The following is a 20326-nucleotide window of genomic DNA, read 5'->3' as shown; positions in this document are numbered from 1 at the left end:
CATACCATGTACCCTCTCAGACCACCATGGGATGAAACTGGAAATCAACAACTCAAAACTCCCCAGGAAGTATAGGCACTCTTGGAAATTGAACAATATGCTATTAAACGAACAATGGGTCAGAGAAGAAATTAAAGATGAGATCAAAAAATTCATGGAAACCAACGAAAACTCTGATACAACATTCCAAAACTTGTGGGACACCGCCAAAGCAGTGCTAAGAGGTAGATTCATTGCAATCGGAGCGCATGTCAAGGCCCAAGAAAGACGCCAAATACAGGAACTAACCACACACCTCCAGGATCTGGAAAAACAGCAGCAGAAGAGTCCCACGCACAATAGGAAACAAGAAATCATCAAAACAAGGGAGGAGATAAACCAAATAGAAATCAAAAAAACTATACATAAAATCAACAAATCAAAAAGTTGGTTTTTTGAGAAAATAAACAAAATAGACACTCCACTGGCCCGATTGACCAAAAAAAAAACAAGAGAAAGTGAGAATCAATAGCATTAAAGATGAAAAAGGCAACATAACAACAGACACTGCAATCATTAAGAAAATAATTAGAAATTACTACAAAGAACTGTACTCCCACAAATTTGAGGACCACCAAGAAATAGAAAAGTTCCTGGACTCCCACCACTTACCAAAACTCAGTCCGGAGGCAACTGCAGAATTAAATAAACCCATAACCGAGGTAGAGATTGAAACAGTCATCAAGGATCTCCCAACGAAAAAAAGCCCAGGCCCAGACGGCTTCACTACAGAATTCTACAAAACATTCCGAACAGAACTAACCCCAATCCTCTACAAGCTCTTCAAAACAATAGAGGAGGAAGCAACCCTCCCAAACTCATTCTATGAAGCCAACATCACCTTAATCCCAAAACCGGACAGAGAACCATCAGAGAAGGAAAACTACAGACCTATCTCTCTGATGAACATTGATGCTAAAATTCTCAACAAAATCCTAGCCAATAGAATTCAAAAAATCATCAGACAGATCATTCATCCGGATCAAGTAGGATTCATCCCTGGAATGCAGGGATGGTTCAACATTCGGAAATCCATAAATGTTATAAACCATATCCAAAAACTGCAAAACAAGAACCACATAATAGTTTCAATAGATGCAGAAAAAGCTTTCGACAAAATCCAACACCTCTTCATGCTAAAAACTCTAGCCAAAGTAGGCATAGATGGGAAAATCCACAACATAATTAAAGCAATTTATGAAAAACCCAACGCCAGTATCATACTGAATGGAGAAAAGCTAGAACCCTTCCCACTGAGATCTGGAACAAGACAAGGGTGCCCGCTATCACCACTGCTATTCAACATAGTCCTAGAGGTACTTGCAGAGGCCATAAGACAAGAAAAAGAAATCAAAGGCATACGTATAGGAAACGAAGAAGTCAAGCTTTCACTATATGCAGATGACATAATCCTATACATAGAAAAACCAGGAGAATCAATACAGAAACTGCTAGAACTTATACGAGAGTTTGGCAGAGTGGCGGGGTACAAAATTAACGAACGAAAATCAACAGCCATAGTGTACGCAAATAACACCAAGATGGAAGAAGATCTAACCAACAGGATACCATTCAAAATAGCAGAGAGAAGTATGAAGTATTTGGGAATAAATCTAACCAAAAGCGTAGGAGACCTATTCGAAGAAAACTACAAACTATTTAAAAAGGAAATTGAACAAGACCTCAAAAGATGGAATAACATCCCGTGCTCCTGGATAGGCAAAATCAATATCATTAAAATGTCTATACTACCACAAGCAATATACATTTTCAACGCAATTCCAGTCAAATTGCCCAAAACATTCTTCACGGAACTGGATACAATGATTCAAAAGTTCATCTGGAAACACAAAAAACCACGAATAGCTAGAACCATCCTGAAAAATAAGAGATTAGCAGGGGAATCACAATCCCGGACCTCTGGACATACTATAGAGCAGTGGTTATCAAAACAGCCTGGTACTGGCACAAAGACAGAAAAGAAGATCAATGGAATAGAATAGAAGCACCAAAAGGGAACCCACACAAATACAGCCAATTAATCTTTGACAAAAAGACCAATGATAGCTCAAGCAAGTGGGAAGGCCTCTTTAGTAAATGTTGTTGGGACAACTGGCTGATAGCCTGTAGAAACAAAAGGATAGACCCACATCTATCACCATACACTAAGATCCAATCTACATGGATAAAAGACCTAAACCTACATCCAGAAACCTTCAAACTCTTGCAAGAAAATGTAGGAAATACACTGCAAGACCTAGGAGTAGGTTCCGACTTTCTAAGAAGGACACCAAAAGCAATAGCAGTTGAGAACAGAATAAACAAATGGGACCTCATCAAACTAAGAAGCTTCTGTACAGCAAGGGAAACAATCAACAAAGTAAAAAAGCAACCCACAGAGTGGGAGAAGATCTTTGCACACGATATAGGCGATAGGGGGCTAATTTCCAGGATATACAAAGAACTTCAAAACAACCAAAAAACCAAAACAAACAAGCCACTCAAGAAATGGGCAAGGGAAATGGGCAAACATTTCACAAAGGAGCAAGTCCAAATGGCAAACAAACATATGAAAAAATGTTCCAGCTCCCTAGCAATAAGGGAAATCCAAATTAAAACATCGATGAGGTACCACCTAACACCAGTAAGATTGGCCCACATAAACAAGAACACCAACGACGCTTGCTGGCGAGGATGCGGGGAAAAGGGAACCCTACTCCACTGCTGGTGGAGCTGCAAATTGGTACAGCCTTTATGGAAATCAGTCTGGAGAACACTCAAACAACTCGGAATCTGCATGCCATATGACCCAGCAATAGCACTCCTAGGAATATATCCAAAACACCTGTTTTACGACAAACCAACATGCATCCCCATGTTCATTGCAGCACAATCAGTAATTGCAAAAACATGGAAGCAACCGAAATGCCCATCAATAGAAGATTGGATAAGAAAGCTTTGGTTCATCTACTCCATGGAATACTACTCAGCTGTTAAAAAAAACAAAATGCAGTTCTTTGTGGCTAAATGGGCACAACTGGAAACTATAATGCTAAGGGAAATGAGTGAATCCCAAAAGATTAGATACCACATGTTCGCCTTGATTTAACCTGTAATTTATTGTTTGGTTGTTTGTTATTTTTTGAACGTGTCATTGATGCTGTCTCAACCCAGATGTTTCGAAGAATGGAACTTGCATTATTTTTAACATATTGTTTACCCAATACTATGTCAATTAATTCCATAATGTTGGATATTGATACTGAGGCCTTGTTGCGGCTTTTAACCGACCGGATCTTTACTCTGTTAGACCTATCTTCAGACCATAGAAGGTCTCCCCAGGAGGCCACTGAACTTATCTGGACAATAAGACGCTGAACTTTATGCTAGGCATGTGTTTGCAAGCAATGAATCTCAACTGAACTTGAACTATGGTTATGCAGCAAGGTGGAGGAATCCACCATGGGGGGAGGGGTATGGGGAGGGGTGGGGGGAATCCCCAGCGCCTATAAAACTGTACTACACAATACAGTGTAAGCAACAATAAAAAAAAAAAAAAAAAAAAAATCAAAATCAGCCCAACAAGATCTATTGGAAATTGTGTTTTTCACTAATATGAGTAAATACACACTGAAAAATCATCATGACACCCAATTCTGGAACTATACGTCTCAATAAATATTCTAAATGCAGATATTGCTATAACTTTATGACAAATGTAGCAAGCAAGAGATAATCAGCATGCACGGTGGACTCGGCATCTTCTTAACATCTGAGACTTAAATGGAGCCTCTGCTCATTTTTTCTCTCAAGAGTATCATTTCTCAGAATAATAATGATTTCCTTTCTTCCACATATAAACATTCTTTCCCAACAGACACTTAAAGGTTCAACTGAAATCATTTGCAATCTTCTTCCATCTTCATCCCCTTAAACTCTTTCTTTACTGAAACCATAATCACAAAGAGCTTCCCCTGACTGCTGGAACAAAGATGAAGCATTTTTGTAATGACATAAAACAAATCCCTTCTTGGCTGGCCCATGCTCCCTCTCAGACCCTCTTCTTCCAATCTCAGCCTCAGAGTTGGTGCTTCAGCAAGTTAAAAAAAAAAAAACAAACAACAAAAAAAAATGTGCTACTCCCCTCCCTGTTACGATTCCAGGCTTTTCCTACTGGTCTCACCTCTGTTTGGAATTCCTTTCTTTCCCTACTTCTAATTCCTTTACAAAACAATTTCTATTTTTCTATGATGACCTAACTTGTTTGAACTGTCCCTGTACCTATTAACTGGGCTAACATTCCCTCTCTCTAGTCGTCCCAACACGTTCTGTGAACACATAACTCAAATAGGTTTTTAGGCAGCACTGCTACATTTCAAGTTAGTGAATCCATTTCTATACTAACCTATAAGCTGATTCCATATTGTACCACCTATCATTTTCTAGATTTATACATCTGAATTTAACTTCTTAATTTACAATTATCAATACTATTTCTGACAACAAAATACTTAAGCCATTGTATAAAGAATATGTAATCCCACTGTGGTGAAAAATACTACAAACTGATTGGTTTAAAAATAATCAGCAGCTTGAGAAAATGGAATTTAATCTTTTAAAATTTTAATAGCTGGCCTGAAGGACATGTTTATTCACAGATGTATCCCAGAAGCATTTGTTTTTGATTTTTTATGTGCTATCTCACTACCTGACACCAGCACCACACTTGGCCTAATGCAAGATTGTGACTGTTCAAGCAACAGTCACACAGACGAGTCCAAAGGCATGGCTGAAATGGTGCTTTTTCACAAAAGAACGTCATCCAGTTTAATCAAAACAAAGGCAGATCTCTATTGTTTTATAGCTCAAAGTCCTCATTATTATATACTTTAGGCATAATGAGTATACACATAGGACATTCTTAAATGCATTAATATAGAACAGTCTAGGCATTATATTAATGAAAAAGAGATGTATTTAGGGAAAATAAATTAAATGGATAGGTCGCTACAGACATTGACTATTCAGGGATAATTTTGTGTCCTACACACTTGCACCCCTCCGCTAACAACGACTTAGCACTGATTACCTGAGGTGTCCAGATGACTGCTACAAACCACCCACATCACCATGATAAGAATACTTTAAGGTCAATTTTTAAACAAGGCAAATTGACATGACACCTAAGTAACAATGCAAAATTCCACTTGTCTATTAATAAGAGAATTACTTATATTCTCTTGTTTTGCATTCTGCTAAAAGGGAGCAATCTAAAACCACTTTAGAAGAGCTTCCTGGAGATTGTTCGGCCTTTCAGAGCATTTCAATTACTAAAGAGGAGTTATCTCAGAATCAGACTTAGGGAAGCATTACAGAATGTGCCCTCCATGTGTCTCTCCTCGCTCCTCTCCATGCGCATGTCCTCACTCACACTCTCTCTGCCCCATTTACAGAATCTAGTTCGAAATCCTTACTTTGTGTTATGGGTGTCGATGGTGTGGAAGAGCTCATGTAATTCTTCTCCACTGAGAACACCATCTGCAAAGTAGGCTTTGAATTCTTCAAAGGACAACTTTCCATCATCTGAAATGGTAAGAACAGAAAAGAAGCACTTCATTTAAGCTGTATACTTGTTCTATCTTCTGACCTTTAAAACTCTGTCCAAATGCTTGCGCTATGTGTTGTGTGTGTGGTATACACCTCATTCAGTAAGAAGGAACAGTTCTGGGTCTCAGAAAGATAATTTAACATACCTACATACCACATAGACTTCAGGTATATACTTTGATGGACTAGAAGTCTGAGCTGTTGGGGTCTTTTGGGGTCATTTATTCATGTGACAGATATTTAACATCCAAAGAGCCACTTGATTGCCCATACTAAAGAGATATCTGCACGAACAATGTAGAGCCCAACAAAGAGTCAATTATTCTGTTGTTTTGCCTTCACAATTCCAAGCAAATGCAGGATCTAACAGATTGCAGGGTCAGTGTCAATGTCTACTAAGTGCATACTGACTGAATACTCACATGTGCATGTCAAGACTTGTTATAATTGTACGACTAATGCTGTTGATTCTTATACCATTTAAACAAATGAGTACTTTTAGAATTTTACAGGATTGCCTGCTTAAAAGGCAAAGAGAGGGAGGAAGGGAGGTACATTGGGGAATGGGGAAGTGGGGGAGCAGAAGAGAGGAGAGGTTGCAAGAGAAAGAAAGAGAGAGGGAGAGAGAGGTATCTTCCACCCATTGTTTATCAACACCCACAACAGCCTATGCTGGGCATATCATGGCCAGGAGCTATCTCAAGTACATCATCCATGAGCTGAATTGGAAGGAGAGGAGCTGGGCCTCGGATCTGGAATGCAGATGTTCCAAGCAATGACTTAACTTGCCCCACCAATGACAAAAATACCTTTTATTTATTGTGGCTGCAAAAGGCAAAGAATCTGAAGATCCTCTGAGTAGCAGGGAGAAGAGTGTATATATGGGTATCTTACACAGAACTCAGTAAGGATAAAAAACACAAAGAGACTTTAAAGGTATGGCAGTTTGAGTTTAAAAGAAGAAGAAGAACATTTGGCAACCGTGTGATTCCTCCTTGCATGAACACCTGAAAGATCCTACTGTAAAGGACACATCAACCTGGTCACTGAATCACTTAGATTTTCCATTAAGGACCTAAAGTTATAATGTTTTCAAAAATCCTTATTTGTGAAATATAAATGCATACACACTGAAGAGTTTTGAAACGATATATTTCATTGGCTTTTTGACTGACTAGGTACCATAAGGTATTCATTCTTTCAGTGAATTCTTGCCAGTAATTAACTAGGCAAGCCTAGGGTTCAGGAAGGCCAAAGCTTCATACACAGATCAAAGCACAGACTGCACAAACAAGAGCTCAGCTATTCACAAGTGTGCACGGCCGGGTCTCCCAAGGGTTAACTCCACAGCTTAGCTTGTTTCTCAAGGTGTAACAGGAAGGGCAATCTCGGCCCCTGGTTTGATTTCAAGTTCCCTCTTCCCTGCTTCCCCTTTTTTAAGATGCCCTTGGGGGAGCTTAGGAGTTGCTTGAGCATTGGGAAAGTACTGGGAGGAGCTAAGCAGATTATAAAAATGCAAACCAACTTTGAATAAACTGCATTCTCTTTACAAGAATGGCCCACTGTGTGTTGTCTTTTTTGTAACCCTAGTCCCTAGGCGGGTATGCAGCAACGCAGTTGTTGCCAACACAAGTGCAATCTACAAGGCTCATCAGTTGTCTGAAGTGCTGCTTCTCTTTTAAGATGAGTTGCTTCACACTCATGCCTCCTAAGACTGTTTTAAACTTCAGTTCCATATAACCTGCTATATATCCTGGATTAGGCTCTGTGTAGTGTTTCTATCTATATCTTCTTACATTGATGAAAATATGCATTTCCAGAAAAATATGCCAAATATACTAGGTCTAGATATAGGCTAAAGAGAGAGAGTAGAAGACTTTTTCACTCACTATCTTCAAATAAAAGAATGAAAGAAAAGGAATATACAGAAGCCAGCCCACTATTTTCAGCGTCACCACTGTGTAAACAAAGTAATGTACACATACTGACGATGGACTGTGTTTTCCCTGGTGAACCAGTACTAATTCCTGTGTGGGCTGACTCGGGCTGTTACAGAATCCTGTGCATGGGGTGGGCTTCTCTAACACTGCACCAAACCTATGATAAGTAAGTGTTTTCAAGGAATAATGTGCACAGTATTAAATAAATACACTGACTTTAAAAATGCTCAAATCATTCTACAAGAAAGCATCAAAAGGTAAACCTTATTGGGAAAAATGTAAAGGGAAGACGGAGGTACTGGATTAAAGTCCTGGCTTGAAGCATGGAAGTCTGCTTTGAAAGCCCGTTTTACCACACACACAATGCCTGCAAGCTTTAGGCCACTTCACTTTTAAACAGTACATAGAGTAACTTTCAAATAATTTTTCGAATTTTTTTTTCAAGGAAAGGGAGGAAAAGATCCCCTTGAAGTATGATTCTGCATGAATAAATAACTGTATTTTTGTTATTCTATTTTGACTTCAATGTTCCTATTTTTTTTTTAATTGAATGACACTGACTTCTGTTGATCTGGCTCACAGAAAAGCTAAATAGAATGGGGTCAAATTTCCTGTTGTAGGGGTCAGTTGTAGAATAAAACTGCCACCTGCGGCAACAGTACCCTATAAGGACATCAGTTTAAGAGTTCAAGCCCTGAGTATTCACTAATGGTCCAGCACCTTGCTCATGCATCTGGGAAAGCAGCAGAAAATGGCCCAAGTGCTTGAGCTTCTGTGCCTACAAGGGAAATTTCAAAGAAGCTCCTGGCTCATGGACATGGCCTGGCCCAACCCTGGCCATCATGGCCATTTAGGGAGTTGACCAGTAGACTAAAGCTCTCTCTCTCTCTCTCTTTCCTCACCCCCCCTCTTTCCCCCCCCCCCTTTTTTTCTCACGTTCTTTGCCTCTTCAGCTCCCTCTTTGTAACTCTTTCAAATAAATATTTATTTTTAAAAATCCCCCAATATCTCTGTTATTTTTTTCTCTGAGAATCAAATACTTTTTCTGATTTTCTCTTAAATATACTTAGCTCCCCTCTAACTTACTCTCTTTTACCTTATAAATTCCATTAATGTTTTTGACATGGAAACAGTAGGATGCCGTTGTGTAGTGTACTTAGAATGAGATATCTTGAGTCTTAAAATATGGATTTACTATAAAAATGAAAATAGACATGAGACAGCTGAATAGTACCCTATAACCAATTTAAGGGTTATAGCAGTTGGTTGTGTATATACTAAAATTGAGATGTCAAGGAAGTAGTTACAGGATGTGATTAAGAACTTGCATTTTCTAACATATTGGTTGCCAAATACCATGGTAATTAACTTCATGATGTAGCTAATTTCCATGTTTCTTTCTGTTGTTGAAGTTGTATAGTGGCATCTCATGGAGGGGATAATATCCTGCCAGCTCTACTTTCAGACCAAGAATGATCTCTCAACGAAACTGTTGAATTTATCTGGACAATAAGATGCTGAATTCTTTCCATGGTCCATGCCCACAATGAAGGAATCATGACTGGTAATGAACTGTAACAATATGGAGGAATTCAGTATCGGGGGGAGGGTTGGGGAAGGGCTGGGGGAATCCCAGAGCCTATGAAACTTTGTCATAAAATGAAATACAAAATAAAATAAAATAATAAAATAAGGATTTACATTTGTTGGCCAAACACTTTCATCCATTTATTCCTTAAATACTTATCAATATCTGAATGTCTGTCAAACACTGCAGTTCACACTAAGGATATTGGTAGACAAGTTCTTAAGGATCTGGCCATCATAAAAGACAGCAAATTAACAATCAAGTACTTGCAGAACGGAAAGGGCAACTTTAGGGACCCAGGTCGGAGTGGTGTGACATAGACAAGACTTCCCAGAAAGTGGCACTTGTGGTAGGACACAGTGGAAAACTGGGATTATTGAAGGAAGATCTTTATAAAGAAATATTATTTCATGTGGAGGGAATACTAAGTTATGGGTAAGAAATTACGCAAATTAGACATCGAAAGAAAAATCAGAATACTAAAAGAGTGTATATTTGGAAGGAAGGAGAAGTCAGAGTGTTAAACACAAAAAGGCAATGCCATCAGAAGCTCTGAACATGGAAAATCACAGTATGGAGTTTTGAACCAGATCAGCAGCTCTCCCAAAAACACTTAGGAGCCATTGTCGTACTTCAGAGAGCTGACTGCAGTTGTAGCAGGTAGAATCAACCACTATAAAATTACAGGCAAAATCAAATGTGAGGGCCCGGCGCAGTGGTGCAGTGGTTAAGGTCCTTGCCTTGCACGCCCGGGATCCCATATGGGCGCCAGTTCTAATCCCGGCGGCCCCTCTTCCCATCCAGCTCCCTGCCTGTGGCCCGGGAAAGCAGTCGAGGATGGCCCAAGGCTTGGGACCCTGCACCCGTGTGGGAGACCCAGAAGAGGCTCCTGGCTTCGGATCGGCATAGCATCGGCCGTTGTGCTCACTTGGGGAGTGAATCATCGGACAGAAGATCTTCCTCTCTGTCTCTTCTCTATGTATATCCGCCTTTCCAATAAAAACAAAATAAATCTTTAAAAAAAAAATCAAATGTGACAGAAAGAGAAGTGAAAGATGTATAATCTGTTTTGGAATGAGCAATGAGCTGGTGATGGTGAGAGTGAACACAAAGTCAACCATGAATCTTACTGGTTGAAGCACCAGTTATTGTCACTCATTGAGAGCCAGGACACTGCGGAGAAAGCATGTGCAAATTACACGTGTTTATGGAATAGAGACACCCAGTAGGCAGTAAGACATATTGTTATGGAAAAGCTCAAGGAGATTTGGGGATTGGAACAATGCTTAAGCGTTACTAAGACTCAGTAGTTGAGTTAGAGTCCTACTGGGTAGAATACATATAGTGAAAATCCAAAAAACTCAGAACAGACTTTGGAAACTTCAAATTTCTATAATTATGGGTACAGCCTCAGCATAGTATCACACGAGGTGGAGACTGGTGAGAGCTGGGCTGCACAGACCATGGTAGAAGTCTAATGTAAGAACCCAGAACTGGAACTCGCTGGAGGGAGTGGCACAAGTGATTATAAACAAGCAGCTGCGTGCCAACCACAATCCCAGAAGGCAATTCCCTCCTATGTCATTCCTTATCAATCCGCAAGCATATACTACTGGTTTGGCTTTTTAGGAAAATCCTAATAAATTCCTTAAGCACTCATTTAATGTATGCTTCAAATTGCATCTAAAATTATGCCAACAGCTAGAGCTCTGACACCCTAGAACCATGGCAATTTTTAAGTAGTTTTGTGAACACTTAAATGATTATGCTTTCAAAATACTTTCCTTTCACGTATTACTTTAATAATATGGATGCTTTAAATATTTTAGATTACCAAGATCAAAATATCAAAGGATGATCATCTCCAATGACACGTAATAACAGAATCCATGGTGCAAGAAGAACACCTGGAAAGCATTACTGAGTTTAATTCACAGAGTAAACGCATGAGATGTTAGATATTGTATCTAAATACTCAGAACACAACAAGGCTGAAATTCACTGACTTTCCTTAGACCTAGAAGAGAAATGAAGTCAGGGAAAAATTGCTGCTGTAACTCTGGGCAGATGAGAAACCAGGGAATGCAGGCCAAGAGCTGCTTCCTTGTGGCAGGAGCCATGGGAGCAGGAGACGGACAGACACATCGAGGTGATGATGTGGATGAACTGCTGGGAGCTGAGTGTGGGCTGCATGAGAGTGCTGTCTTATAGGCTGTGATCTTCAAGAAACCTTCATGGTGCGCTGAGTTCTGCTTCCTGGAGCCTCCCCAGGTTCTCACAGTGCAAAGGCAAGAAAGGGCCCTTGGTGGTTATGGCAGAGGTTGGATCAGGGGTCATCAAATGAATATGATGTGATCATATCTACTCCCCTATTCCTTACCATTATACCATGTAATAAAGATAAATCAGAGTTGAAAGAGTCATCAGCTCAGTCTCACTGCAGAGGAGGAGTGCCTAGGGAAACACAGTCAACAGACAAGAAGACCCAAGAGGAACTCGAAACCTCTGGGACTCGCAACTAGAACCAACATTTAACGCTGCACAGCTCAATGAGTTTAACGTAAGTCCTCACACTAGAGGCCTAGTAACCTCAGTTTCTGTGATGAGAAGCATCATATCTAGCTTTCACAGAAAACATTACAAGTCCTGCTAAAACACAAGGGAAAAGCACAGTCCGAAGAGACAAAACAAGCATCATAATCAGACTCGGATTTGACACACACATTGAAGCTACTGAACAAGAAATGTAAGCGGACAGATGAAAACTCTGAAAAAAGAATAGACAGGAAATACTACAAATAATTTTTCAAACCTGTAGCAGAAATGAAGAATACCTTTACCTGGCTCATCAATGGAATTAACACAGTCAAGCAAACAATCGGAGAGCTTAAGGATGGTCAATGACCATGTCAGTATTTCCCTCCCTCGAGCAATATTAATCTTGTTTTTGTGAGCACTTAAAATCATTATCCTTTCAAAAACACCAACTGCATGAAAATAACGCATGGGAAAAAAAGAATGAGAAATGACTGAACAAGCAAAGGCAGAACAAAATATCCAAGAACTCTGTAAAAAATCAAAAAGAAAGAGCATGGAGCATAAGGAATATTTGAAGTAATAATGGTCAAGAATTTTCCAACAATTAAACAGACAGCACCCAACAGCAAAACCAGGAATCTCAGCATGTACCCAAGAAAAATGAACCTCTCCCACCACACACGAAAAAGAACCAAACTCATGTTAAAGCATGTCAGAGCCAACTTCACAAAAGACAGAGGAAATTTAAAAATAGAGAAAAACAACCAATAGAAAAATCTCATTTACAGAGGACCATGGATAAGAATTACAGTTACACTGGATTTCTTAGAAAGCAGTAAGCAATAAGAAAGGGCAATGAAATATTTAAAGCATTGAAGGAAAACATCACAACACAGAATTATGTATCCATTGAAGTTATCCTTCAAAAGTGAAAGTCAAGCTGACTTTATCAGACAGAATTGTTCATTGTCAACAGAATTGACCTTTAAGAAATATTAGAAATTCTTATGGGGTAAAAGGAAACTCAGATCCACTTAATTAGAAGGATGTCATGGGACGAGCAATGAGTAAAATAAAATACTCTTCTTATCTTGAACTAATCTGAGATAACTGTATAAAGAACAATTTAATAATAATACAAAAATATTAATGATAATGAAATGAATTATGCATATGCACATCACATGGAACAGCAGAAAAGAAATATGAAATAATAGATTTTCTTAAAGAGAAAATAAAATAGAATCTAGAAAACACTGATTTGAAGCAGGAAGGGCAGGAAAAGAAGCAAATAATTCAACTGTAGAAAAGCATTGCAAATATTATAGATATTAACCAAAGAATAGGAATAACCACTTTAAATGTGATTTGATAGATATAAAAAAGACATTGTTAGAGTGATTATAAAAAGAATAAGCTATATGCTTTCTACACAAAATTGTATATATTCAAAGATGTGAAAATAAGAAATGACACTACCTAATTATGGTTAATTTTCCTGGAAATGAACATTAATAAATGTGTGTATACCTAATAATAGAACTTCAAAATATGTGGGACAAATGCCACTCAGAACTCAAAGGAGCAACCAATGCAGCTATAGATTTTCACACTTCTCCCTCAATAACTAGTAGGCCAAAAATAAAAAAAAAAATTAGCAATGATATAGTTGGCTTAAACATCATTTTATAAGGGATCTTCATAGAGCTCATGAACAATGCATATTATAAAAAAGCATAGATCACTAAGATAAAATTTTAATTCCATTTTGCATGAACTTCTCAAAGTAGATATTTTTTGTAGATTTTTTTTCCCAACAGCAGCAGAATATACAATGTGCTTAACTTTACATGAAATGCTCACCAAGATACTCTGCATTATGGAAGATAAAGCACTTCTTGGCTAAGTATAATGTCATACCAAGTATGTTCTCAGCCCAGCGGGGAAGTAAACTGGGATGCATAACAGAACGACAACTAGAAAATCCTTCATTACTGGAAATGAAGCATGACCTTTTCTAATAACATAAGACTTAGCTAAGAAAAAACAGTCAAGAGAAAATTTTAAAGACTATTTTGAACCAAATGAACACAACAGCATAGCTTGTCAAAATGTTTCGGTTCAGCAAAAATACTGCTTAAATGGAAATTTTTAATATTAAATGAATAACTTTAAAATCAGAAAGAACTGAGTATCAAATCTTTAACTTCAGAAAACCAGGGATAAAAAAAAATATCTGAGCCAAAGCAAGCAAAAGAAATGAAACAAAAATAGAAAATAAAATCCATTGATATTAAAAGGATAATAAAGGAGCAGTATGAAGAGATGTATGCAAATTTCAGAAATTACTCAAAATAGAAATATTCACCAAAATCCAAGAACAGCCAAAATTCACACAAGGCTCCATAGGTTCGGCAATCACTAACAGCATCCGACACACACAGTGTGGGCCAGATTATTACATCTGAACTCTTGGTGAGGTTCCGTTTATGCATCTGTTCTTCTGCCGGTAAAACATCAGCAAAGTTGCAGCTTTATGATAGCGTAAGTTAACTTAAAATGGAAAACAGATCTAAATACAAAATGAAAAATTCAAGAAAAAAAATCTCAATGACCTTGGGTGGAATTACATATGTTTAGTAAGATTCCAAAAGTGTAAGTCCTAAAAAAAGAAAGAAAGAAACCAAAACAAAAAACTGACATCAGAACTGCAGAACCAAAGCCTTTATTTTGTGGAGGAGAAACACTTAGACGAAAGGCAGAATGTATTTATAAAACACATACCTAGGCCTTGCACAATGGCTCATTGGCTAAATCTTCACCTTGCAAGTGCCAGGATCCCAAATGGCACTGGTTTGTGTCCCAGCTACTCTGCTTCACATCCAGTTCTCTGCCTGTGGCCTGGGAAAGCAGTCAAGGATGGCCAAAAGCTTTGGGTTCCTGCACTCACGTGGGAGACTCAGAAGAGGCTCCTGGCTCCTAGCTTCAGATCCACTCAGCTCCAGCCGTTGCAGCTATTCAAGGAGTCAACTAATGGGTGCAGGATCTTTCTCTTTGTCCCTCCTTCATTCTGCAAATCTAATCTGTCTTTCCAATAAAAAATACGTAAATCTTAAAAAAAGAATCTAAATAAGGGCCTAAATCTATGACATATAAATATTTCTTAAAATTCAAGAGCAAAAAAAAAAAAATTAAATTAAAATGCAGAAAAAAATATAAACCAGCATGACACCAATTAAAATACATGGGTGTCAAATATATCTGAATAAATGTTTATTATTGTTTGAATAAATTATTATTTAAATAGACTGTTGAATAAATGTTTACTATCCATTTCTCTAAAGAAAGGAACTGCAATCAGATAGTGATAAGCTATGACTACAAGCGCATTAGAATCATTAAAGCCTGAAAAAAAAACCTGAAAATTCTGGCTGGAATGTGAACAATAGAAAAATCACTCATTGCTTGGGTGAAAAAAATTGTATGGTCCCACTAGTAGCTATTTTGATATTTCTTCCTTTAGTATTTTCTTCATACTCCCTTCAAAAATAATTCATATATACTAGAAATGTATGCAACAGCCTCAATGGAGGGAGGGAAGGGAAATGATGCAGACCCGAGTTCCTTGGGAGATGAATGGAGTCTGTCAGCTAAAGGGAAAGAAACTGTACAGAAACGCCACACTGCAGTTACAGTTTTACATGGAGGTATGAGTTAAACATTCTGTCACTGCTACACGTATGAACTGGAATTAAACAATGATGTTACTAGATTCAGATGCTGGGAGGAAGATAGCTCACTGTTGAGGTAAGGCATAAAAAAATCAGCACAAGGAGGAGGTCAAAATAATCCATATTATAATGTGTATTAAAGCTTATTTTTAGTGGAAAGGCAGAATTACACAGAAAAGAGGAGAAACAGATAGAAAGATCTTTCATGTGCTGGTTCACTCCCCAAGTGGCCACAACAGCTGGGACTAAGCCAATTTAAAGCCAGGAGCTTCTTCAGTCTCCCACGCAGGTGCAGGCACCCAAGGCTTTGGGCCGTCCCTGACTGCTTTCCCAGGCCACAAGCAAGGAGCTGGATGGGAAGTGGAGCAGCCAGGACATCAATCAATGCCCAAGTGGAATCCTGGCATATACAAAGCAAGGATTTTAGCCAATGAGTCATCATGCCAGGCCTGGCAACAGATGTTAGATATAGAACAGATATCACTCTAACCTCATATTTGGCTTAATTCGGACATTTATGAAAATATGTAGAAGCATGTTATACATATGGATCAACATGCACACACATACTCCCTTGCTTCATGAGCTGACAGGGCTTAGAAGTAACCATGAACCATCTGAAACAATGAGTGTACCTGTTATCCAGACTGTAGGGGAATTTTCTTGCAGGAAAAATAGCATTTTACTTAATATCAAAGTTTATCCTAGTATGTATCTTTAAAATATTTTTAATTTCAATCTTTTAGCTGTTAACAGATTCAGCATAGTCCATAACTACAGTTCTGAGAATATAACAATATTCCATTTCTCTCTCTCACCCTTCCTCTCCCTTTTTGGTTTTTCCCCTTCACTTTTTTTTTTCCAAAGTTCCATTTATTTTTATTGGAAAGACAGATTTAGAGACAGAGGGAGCTACAGAAAGATCTAGTACCTGCTGGTTCACTCCACTCTTCAAGTGGCCACAATGGCAAGAGCTGAGCCAATCCAAAGCCAGGGGCCAGGAGCTTCTTCCTGGTCTCCCATGTGGGTGCAGGGTCCCAAGGCTTTGGGTCATTCTCTGCTGCTTCCCAAACCACAAACAGGGAGCTGGACTGGATATAAGCAGACAGGACACAAACGAGTGCCCATATAGGACACCGCAGCCACATGTTGGAGTGTTAGTCTGCTGTGCCAGCACACCGGTCCCTCTCTTTCACGTTTGAGATAACACATCTTTAATTTACATTTACTGGAACTTAAGGTTCCAGTAAAGAAAAAATTCAGCAAGCAAAAGGCAAAAAGACTGTGGTTCAGTGTAAGTGCAAGCAAGGACTATAGGTGATAATCAAATCCTGGGACTGGCACAATGGCTCAATTGGCTAATCTCTGCCTGGAGTACTGGCACCCCAAATGGAGGCCAGTTCATGTCCCGGCTGCTCCACTTCCTTCCAGATCCCTGCTTGTGGCCTGGGAAAGTAGTATAGGATGGCCAAAGCCTTGGGACTCTGTATCCATGGGGGAGAATGGGAAAATACTCTTGGCTCTTGGCCTTCGGTCAGCTCAGCTCCAGACACTGCCGCCATTTAGGGAGTAAGCCAGTGGAAAGATCTTTCTGTTTCTCCTCCTCTCTATAAAATCTTCCTTTCCAATAAAAATAAATTCTTTTAAAAATGGTAATTAAATCCAGATCTTCATTTCTAAAAGCAATTTCTCATGAAGATCAGAGCTGATTCTAGCATAGAGTATACATTTTAAAGGAAGAATGTGGTAGAGTTGGAAAGTAAGGAAGTACTCAAGTCCCTTCTGCCCATAATGGTGAGATATAGAAAAAGCACCCAGGAACAACTGGTTTACAATGTGAATGATAATGGTGTATAATTGGGTAGCAATAGAGTCTAAAATATATAATAAATCCATATGAGCTAGGGTAATAGAAATAAAATTCAATAATAAAGGACAGAATAAATAACTTTCTCATTCTTCAGAATTCAAAATACTTTATGAAAAATATGCAGCCTTCAAGTAGCTAGAGGGTGAGTACCTTCTCCTTGGATGTAGGCTGTGCATAGTGACTTTCTTCCCCCCAGATATGTAAGGAAATGGAAAAGGTAAACTTCACAATGGGGAAACTCAACAGACACTATCTCAGCCAGTGGTCAACGCCAAAACCAGCAGTCACAAATGATAAACTGTGTGTGTATATATCCTATATATATTTATCCTACATAGGATGTGATGGTACCTTACCTTTGTAGTCCTAACACATAATCCTATCTGATCATGATTAAAATAGCAAGCAAATCCCAACAGAAGAACATTTCATAGAATGCCAGACCCACTAGTTTTCAAAGCTGGCAAGATTATCAAAGCAAGCCAAGTGTTAGATCCTGTTTTAAGAGGAGCCAGCCTGAAGAACATGAATACTGAAAGTTGGGCTACCTGGAACAGGATCTTAGAATAGAAAATGGACATTACATAAAACAGTATGGTAAGCTGGACCAAATATTGACTTTAATTGATACTAATGTGACAACATTGATTCATTAATTACATACGCCATCCTACTATGTTAATAAACCCTTTATCATATGAGATTTTTTCGTAGAGTATTAGCTTGAAAGCTCTTTAATGCTGACTTATTACCTAGCAAAGCATTTTATACTAAACTTTATTGACCATAGTCATCACAATAATTTTATGCAATGGCTAGGTCTTACTCTGCTTTGCAAGAGAGTAGAATAGGAAAACTGAAATGTCAGTATCTTTGACAGCACATTTGCCATGCTGCCTTTGGCTTAAAAATCTATACCTGTCCAGATACCAAGTCACAAACTGAATAATTTAATAAAGTAAATGGCCCTTTACTGACATGAAACCAAATATTTACATACTTCATCAGGAAAGTTAGACTTGCCTAAAAAATATTTTGTCACTTAGAATTGTGTGGGGAATATTTTTACAGCCTGTTTTTATCCTGAGGGAATGAGTGTTCATGGCTGGAAAGGATATGCTTTTAATTTACTTTTTTAAAAGATCCACTTAGTGTCACTTCTACAAAGAATTAACAATGACATTTTATGTGGGACTAGGAGAAAAGCAACAAGAAAAACATCTCTGTTTACTCAGGTTTTCACAGAATGACAGATAAAACATTTTTAGAAGAACATTAGTTATTTGTAGAGGACATAGATTCAAAATTAGCAACCTAAAGAAAATCAGCTCCACTTGTATGCAAATTTCACTGCAAAATGAAAATTAAATATTTTAATACAAGCATAAGTTACAGAAAGAGGAAGATAACACATCACTGATTTGCTCCCCTTTCCCTTCCCCCACGCCTCCAGTATGAGCTGGCATAAGCCACACAATTCATTTTGATATTTCATTTACCAGAGTCAAGGATTTCCAGCTAATTTGCATTCAGTTTTTAATCACTTACCCTGAATTGGGCTTATTTGAAAATCACCTTTCTTTTTTTTCTCCTAATCAGAGTTTTTACACATCTTTAGTTGAAAATAATTACTCCATAAGCTTTCTTGAACCACCTGTAGGCCAAAGACGACTTCCTCATCTGAACTCGCATATAATAGTGTGTTTCTCACTCGTTTGGCTGAGGAACACTTCTTGCATTGTTGATGACATTATTATTCAATTGTCTCTGTGTTTATGGCTCACTCACCAATAGGCTCTATGTTCCCAGAGGGAAATGTCACCCAACAACCTTTGGGACGCATCCATCAGGTTTCAGGACCCTACAAGCTTAAAGTTGACTAAGTTGTCTCAGATCAATGCGCAAATATCAAAGGAAAGTTCTTTCCAATCCACAAATACACAATTTGTCCTTGGAACAGGAAGCCTTATAAGAACTGAAAACTTTCATAGTCTACCTTCTGTGACTAAGTCAAAAGTGAAAAAATCATGTTTTCAGAATTTACAGGAAATTAGGGAAAACAAATGAAAGCTGCTCTATTTCGATTACCCACAACATATTAAACATCATTGGGACTTTACATATATTTACCCTGCTTATTCCCCAAAATGGCCATGCAAATTAAATCTTATTACACCTTGCTTGAGGGAACAAACTTAGAATAGATAATTAATTTGCCCAGGATCATACCCCAATAAAGGTGTATTAACGTTTATGTATTCTTTTATCTTTTTTTTCCACTAGCTGGTGTATGTCTGCCATATTTGGAAAATGGAGGAATGAACAAACAGCTTAGCCAAGATTAAATTTGCTCTTTTTCACTTTCCAATCTCTATAATGCCAAATCACTTTTAGAGCATCATTACCCAAACAATTACACATACATTTATCTTACTTTTTTAGCTTACAGAGAATCACTTAGTATTACTCATGTGGAAGGATGGGCATTTCAAGATGTCAGGAACATAATTCTGTTACAGATGCGAGCAACCGCACATAAGGCATCCTGGCAAATGCTGGGATTCTGGAGTTCGAAGGGAATCTGCCTACGAACTCTATGTAACTCCTTCCATGTTCTCAGACAACTTTCAGACATTTCCTTTTATTCATTGATAAAATTGAAATAATGAATAGCATATTCCTTGGAAGAGCTTCTTTGGGGAGGTAGGCAAAGACTGCCTAGCAATCAAATTTGAAAAACAGCATCCTTTACCACAGTTATTTCTTGCTTTAAATATAGTACTCTGAGATTTTCTTTTGAAGACGAAGCCATTAATAAAGCTACACAATGAAACAAAATTAAGAACTGTTGAAATTTAGAAATTACATGTGATTTAGAATATTAGCTAAAGCATAGATTCATCACGTACTGACTGATTAACAGATATTCACAGGAAAAAAAACTCACAACTAAAAATGACCGCAATATTAAAACCAAATTCAGCTTTTTAATATGTAAGATATTTTTGTAAGT

The 20326-nt window shown here is 38.1% G+C and overlaps 1 protein-coding gene across 1 annotated transcript in view; it reads right to left on the bottom strand.

The window, feature by feature from the left end:
* The window catches only part of NECAB1 (N-terminal EF-hand calcium binding protein 1), a 203502-nt gene that overhangs the window by 162699 nt on the left and 20477 nt on the right, over positions 1-20326 (bottom strand). The window contains exon 3 of the mRNA XM_040993280.1: positions 5514-5622. Coding sequence (XP_040849214.1) covers positions 5514-5622 — 109 coding nt within the window. The remainder of the gene's footprint in view (positions 1-5513; positions 5623-20326) is intronic.

The sequence above is a fragment of the Ochotona curzoniae genome, unplaced genomic scaffold (genome assembly GCF_017591425.1).
Source record: "Ochotona curzoniae isolate NIBS_2020 unplaced genomic scaffold, NIBS_Ocur_1.0 contig_1071, whole genome shotgun sequence".
In the NCBI taxonomy this organism is placed as follows: domain Eukaryota; kingdom Metazoa; phylum Chordata; class Mammalia; order Lagomorpha; family Ochotonidae; genus Ochotona; species Ochotona curzoniae.
The sequence above is the reverse complement of the archived record's forward strand: the minus strand, read 5'-3'. Positions and strand labels throughout refer to the sequence as shown.